The sequence below is a fragment of the Taeniopygia guttata genome, chromosome 23 (genome assembly GCF_048771995.1).
Source record: "Taeniopygia guttata chromosome 23, bTaeGut7.mat, whole genome shotgun sequence".
Taxonomy (NCBI): domain Eukaryota; kingdom Metazoa; phylum Chordata; class Aves; order Passeriformes; family Estrildidae; genus Taeniopygia; species Taeniopygia guttata.
The window spans coordinates 975,027-981,026 of NC_133048.1; the positions used below are offsets into that span (position 1 = coordinate 975,027).

Here is a 6,000-nt window from a genome sequence, read left to right on the forward strand (position 1 = left end):
TGGCATCCCAAACACAATTAAGTCCTTTCAAGCTGGTCAGGAGAAGTGATTTAAGAGAAGAAGAGAAAAGTGGTTTTTCTCTTCCAGGGAGCTCTGTCTCGTGTAATTTCAGTTGCCTGAAGAGGTCCAGTGCCTCATGCAAGTCCCATTTGCTTCACTAAATGCAGCCTATTGATTTTTTGCCAGTTTATTTTGCTCTGTGCTCTAAACTGGGAGAACACTGATGTTAAAAGCTCTGTGTCAACACTCAAGGAGCATTAAATGCAGAAAGAGGAGAGAGGGAGAGCCAAGGAACCCAGAGGCCTCTGATGTGAACTATATAAATGTTAAACAAGTCCTTATCAGCCAGCCGAGCACACGATTCATTTCAATTACCCATTGTAATGTACAGATATTTAATAATCCTTTTGGAGGCTACATTTCTTGCTGCTCTTTGAGGTTTGATAGATGCCACAAATCTACCTTATAGGCACTGGTCCAGATTTTCAAGCGAGGGAGATTATCCTGCCTCTTGAATGAAGTTTGCTCCAGCACATCCACTGCTGAGCATTCATCAAGTGGATTATAAGGAGCACGAGCTTTAATGGAGAAGAAATGAATCGCTGGGTATTTCAGTCAGGAGAAGTGGCCCACAGGGTTAAAGGCAGAGGAACAGCCTTTGTTTGAACAGCACTGCACTACCCAGCTTTGGTGGGATGAGCTTTTGTTTAACTTTTGCTAAACACGCTGGAATAAAGGAGGTGGATGGGCAAAGCATTTGGAATACGAAGCATTACAAGGGACTTTCAGCTAGCTCACCATTATTTATTACGGTTTTATCAGAAGAACATATGCTGGCACGTTGTGGGTGATACTGAAAAAATGATGGGGAGCTGTGGCAGCAGCAGTTGGGCTGGGCTTGGGCTCCATCTCCTGCTTTCTCATGGAAGGACAGAGACCTGTGGAGAGATAAAGGACGGCTGAAATCACAGCTCTGCAGCAGCAACTCCTCGTGCAGCAGCTGCTGAGGGGCCACCCTGACTCCTGACACAGCACAGGGACTTATCTGCGCTCTGACTTATCAGCCAGCTCCAGGCTCGCTGAGGAGCACACTGGAGGAAGAGGTTTGGCTGGCTAAGCTGCCTCTAATGAAATAAGAAGGCAAAAACAGATGTAGGAAAAACAAGAAATGGGGCAGGAAAGAAGATGGGTGCATAAAGGAGCTGGCAGCAGTGGGAACACCAGCCTCAATATCCCAGTGTTGTCCCAGGGCGGGTCTGAGGGAGAAGCACTGACCCACGGGAGCATTGGGACCAGCAAAGGGGCAAGAACACATCACTCTGCCTGTCTGGGAAATCTTCCTAAATTAAAGCCAGTTCTGACCAGCAGTCCGGTCTAGTGGAAGGTGCCTCTGCCCGTGGTGGGGCAGGGGGAACAGGATGAGCTTCAAGGTCTTTCCCAACCCAAACCATTCTGGGATTTCGAGATTCTGTGACTTTCGTTATGACTGACAGAGACGACTCAGAAGGTGCTCATAGATAAATGGTACTTTTCAAATGTTATGGCAAGACGTAAAATAACCATATTTCTTCTCACTCAACACATTTTCTAGAAGAAAAAAAAAAGCATTCACATGAATAGCAAGCTAGAAAACATATTCCTTCCTTTGCAACAGAATGTCTGCTGATAGTGAAAGAATATCCATGTTTATTTTTAGCCGTAAGACAATCTTCTTGAATATCTCTGTGCTTCTGTTTACGTGGGTACGTTAAATCTGTTTGGCAGTTGCACATATCTCAGAGGAGACTCATTTCCTTGCCATGCTTGAGGAAAGACAAAAATATCATAGAGTGTGTAGAGAAAACCATGTCCTCCAAAACTCTCTGTTCTTTCAGCATGCAGAAACATTACAAGGTAAACAAATCCTGGTTGGGAAGTGAACACATTTAAGGAGATCTTAAAATGATCTGGGAGTCGAGGGGTCCTGCAGGGCTTTGGGCAGGTTCATTCTACCTCAGGACCTGAAGCACATGCACAGAAGGGTGTTTGCTGCAGCCCTTTTCTCTCTTAAAGGCAACATAAATCCAAACAATCTTGAGCAGTGAAGGCATTTAAGACAAAGTCAAATTCATGGTTGCTCTGTTGTGTGATCTGTTCTCAACTATTATTATTATTATTATTATTTACTGAGAAGATACCAGTTTTCAGCAAATAGAGAATTAATCCTATTTTGGGGGTGGGGGGTGTCATTTTTCCAGAAATCCAAAATCTCCACATTTGAAAAAATGTGGGCTTTCATGAGCAGCAAACCCACGGCACTGGTTAAGAACAACGAGGAGGGGATCCAGCGAACGCTGACGGCCGATTACGCGCTGCTGATGGAGTCCACCACCATCGAGTACATCACCCAGAGGAACTGCAACCTCACCCAGATCGGGGGGCTCATCGACACCAAAGGCTACGGCATTGGGACGCCCATGGGTAAGTGACAGCTCTGGGGGGCTGCTCACCACAAACACAACGCAGGTGATTAAGATACTCCACTCCCAGCAGCGAATTTCCAAATACCAAACGTTGCACTGTCTGCCTGTTGAAGAGAGGTCTGAACCGTGCTGCTTAGCACAGACACCTTCCCTGCTTGGTGGGATTTTTGCCCCACTTTCCCTCTGTGTATCACAGTGTCCCCACCCCCAGGGTCACCGTACAGGGACAAGATCACCATCGCCATCCTGCAGCTCCAGGAGGAGGACAAGCTCCACGTCATGAAGGAGAAGTGGTGGCGGGGGAATGGCTGCCCTGAGGATGAGAACAAGGAGGCCAGTGCTCTGGGCATCCAGAACATCGGGGGGATCTTCATTGTCCTGGCAGGAGGCCTGGTGCTGTCTGTCTTCGTGGCCATGGTGGAGTTCATCTACAAGCTGCGCAAAACGGCGGAGCGCGAGCAGGTACTGATGGTTCCCTCTGATTCTCTGCCTCCCCTTAGCCCAGCCCTGGAGGGCTTTGCACGCTGACCCCAGGGACAAGCAGGGAGGGGGCAGAGGGATCCAGCTGGCACCCCTAAAGTGCCATCCCCAGAGGCTCACTTGTCTGACAGCCTCCCCTCGGGGGAAAGTCACGTCTGCTCTGATCAAAGTTGTCTGCAGCAGCCACACCAGGGTACATTGGTAGGGTAGTTTAGAGCAAGCTGACAAATAAATCATTAAAATACAGACAAAACTCCCTAGGAGGGGCCTTTTCTCAGCTGTTACATCCTCTTGAAATCACCTTGCACGTTCCAGGTGTGACCATCCATGCCTTCTCCCCAGTCCCATTCAAAGAGGAACGAGTCAGGGCTCACCAGGAAGCCTCACACTGTCTTATCAACTCTGCCACACTCACAGACGCAGCCCATCAGTGGCTGATCAGTGTTCAGGAAACAGCAGAACTGCTTTTATGTCCTTCCTCTGCCGTGGGTGTCCTGGTGCAGTGAGTGGAACGTGCACTTTTGTGCATGACCAGCGATCAAAGCGAGCTGCCCTCATGAAGGACTAGACAGAGCAAGGAAAGCCCCCAGCAGCAGGAGGGTCAGAGCCCCTGGCAGGATCACACAGCACCAGACCTCTGGCAGCTCTGCCTTTGTGCAGGAGTGAGCGTGTCACAGGCACAGTCCTTGCCGAGAGAGAGGGGTCAGCCAGGTGCCCACACAGCCCCACAGAGCACAGCCAACGCCTGAACAGCCCTAAACCTTGTCCTCACCCTCCACTGAGCCCTTCCAGCCCCTGCTCCACCCAGGCTAGCAGAACACTGTAGCACTAATGGAGCGTTTTGTCCCCTGATGCCTCGGAGGGGCTCCCTAGAACACAGGCTAGGTAAGGTCAGGAGAATAAAAGTGGGGATTTATAGAAGGCCTTCAACAGATAGACCTTGGGCAGTCAGAAGCCTCCAAGGAGCTACACACACAAGATGGACAGTGGCCATGAGTTTTTCAGACAGATATAAGTTCGGTCTATTTACATATCAGGGGTTAACCCCCCAATTACAGCTTCAGGTAATGAAGTAATTTACTCCAAGTTTGCTCCCCCTCAACTCACTTTTGTTTATATTTTCTGGGACCTGAGACAGTGAGGTGCCCTTGATTCCCAGGCCTAGAGAGGAATTGTTTTACTGAATAAAACTTGAGAACAGTGGCTGAGAGGCTATGGAGCTTTACAGTTACACACTAACAAACTGCAGGATTACAAATAAATGAGAAATATAAGAGCTGAAATGCTAAGGCCTCATCCCCGCTGTCCCCAGCGCTCCTTCTGCAGCGCCATGGCCGACGAGATCCGGCTGTCGCTCACCTGCCAGCGCCGGGTCAAGCACAAGCCCCAGGCCCCCGTGATGGTGAAGACGGACGCCGTGATCAACATGCACACCTTCAACGACCGACGGCTGCCCGGCAAGGACAACATGACCTGCAACACCGGACTGGCACCTGTGTTTCCCTAGGGAATGGCAGTGGGGGGGTGGGAGGGAAGGAATTGCGGCAGACACGGCTGGATGCACCCTTAACTAGGGAAGGATGGATTAAAAAACGAGGAAAAAAAAAAAAAAAAAAAAAAGAAAAAACCCGCCTGGTTTGTTCATTTCAAGAACAAGGCCTTTGCAACCCAGCTGTATCCATCACCGCAGAGGAGCCAGAACTTCCAAGCACGGACAGTAACGCGGGTCTTGGGGCTTTTTGCGTTTGTTTTGTTACTTTTCATTCCTTTTTTTTTTTTTAATGCTTCGATCCTCCAGGCCTCATGGAGTCCAACCACCACCCAGGAGTCTGATGTTTACACGCCGCAAACACACGGAGGTGAAGCAGAATCGAGCCAACCCCGAGCGGGTGAGGAGGAGCCCCGAGCGTGGCTCCATCAGCACGGCAATAAACAGGAACACTCGGTCAGGGGTGAGCACCTGCTCCACACCCACACACACAGCACATTTTGGATACACTGTCCAGGAAAGGGAGAGGCACCTGGGAAGCAGCAGGATGGTCGAGGCTGTGCCTGCCCTGGCGCAGCTGGCGGTGGCCCTCAGCTCGCGGCTGTGCTGGCCGCAGCCACCCGCAGTGGGACAGCCACGTGGGAGCGTGGCGGCAGAAGGTGACACTCGTTCCTCAGCAGATCCAGGGCAGCCAGCTGGCAAGGGGAAGGTGAGCCTGAAATGTACCCAAGCTCCGGGCCAGGGAGGGCACAGCGTGGCACGCACAGGACCTTCTGCACCTCCGAGTGACAGCACCCACAGTCCCTGTGCCAGCCCAGCCCAGGGTGACACCGTGATCTCCTGACACCGTGATCTCCTGACACCGTGATCTCCTGAAACCTCCTGACACCGTGATCTCCTGACACCGTGATCTCCAGGCCCTCAGCTCTGTCTCTGCTCTTCCTGCACAGCTCACTCTATCCTGCAGAGAAGCATGGGAAGCAACCACGTCCACAGGCTCCAGCAGCAGGAGGAGCAGAGCTGCTTCCAAGAGCCAAAAGTACCGATTTCCATGAAATTCAGCAGTGCTGAACTGCAGCTCCACACTGGGAGGGGACTGTGGGCCTGGTTTAGGACTAAGCGCTCTGCATGGCATCAAGGACCTGAAAGATGAATCTCAGCCCGGGCTGACCTGGGAGAAGCAGAGCCAAGCCTGGGATCCCTCCTGCTCTGACCAGGAACTGCCACCCCTCAGGCAGCCTCTCCATGGGAATTAAGCAAACATACACTAAAATGTTTTTAGGAAATCTTCCATGAATTGTCTTCTTATTTTTAGGTTGCTTAACCCACAAGGTTGGTCCTGCAGATGAATTTAGGCAGAATTACCAAAGACCCCTCTGCTGGCCTAAGGTAACACTCAAGTTATTTCCCTCAGCTCCATCCCTGCCAGGGGACCCACAGGCAGCCAGCGGGATTCGTTCACAAAATTTAACAAATGGAAATTCCTCTGCCCACCATAACCCAGAATGTCACACATGTGATGCAAAGGTGCTCAAAAGCTCTGGTTTTAGCCACTGGTGGTGCAGAAAA

General features: G+C 50.8%; 1 protein-coding gene and 1 long non-coding RNA gene across 3 annotated transcripts in view; one reads left to right on the plus strand and one right to left on the minus strand.

The window, feature by feature from the left end:
* Window positions 1-5,304, plus strand: part of GRIK3 (glutamate ionotropic receptor kainate type subunit 3) — a 95,179-nt gene extending 89,875 nt beyond the window's left edge. The window contains exons 14-16 of one of the 2 annotated variants that reach the window (XM_030290259.4): window positions 2,238-2,460; window positions 2,674-2,924; window positions 4,255-4,457. In XM_030290259.4, the coding sequence (XP_030146119.4) occupies window positions 2,238-2,460; window positions 2,674-2,924; window positions 4,255-4,449 (669 nt within the window). In that variant the 3' untranslated portion in view covers window positions 4,450-4,457. Of the gene's footprint in view, window positions 1-2,237; window positions 2,461-2,673; window positions 2,925-4,254; window positions 4,458-4,740 lie in introns of those variants that run through there. The other variant, XM_072917863.1, reaches the window with a different exon arrangement.
* LOC140680468 (uncharacterized) lies at window positions 4,563-5,565 on the minus strand. Its single transcript, XR_012051791.1, has 2 exons — window positions 5,311-5,565; window positions 4,563-5,268 (listed from the first exon to the last, which is right to left on the minus strand). It is a non-coding gene; the product is annotated as an uncharacterized lncRNA (long non-coding RNA).
* Window positions 5,566-6,000: the final 435 nt, after the last annotated feature.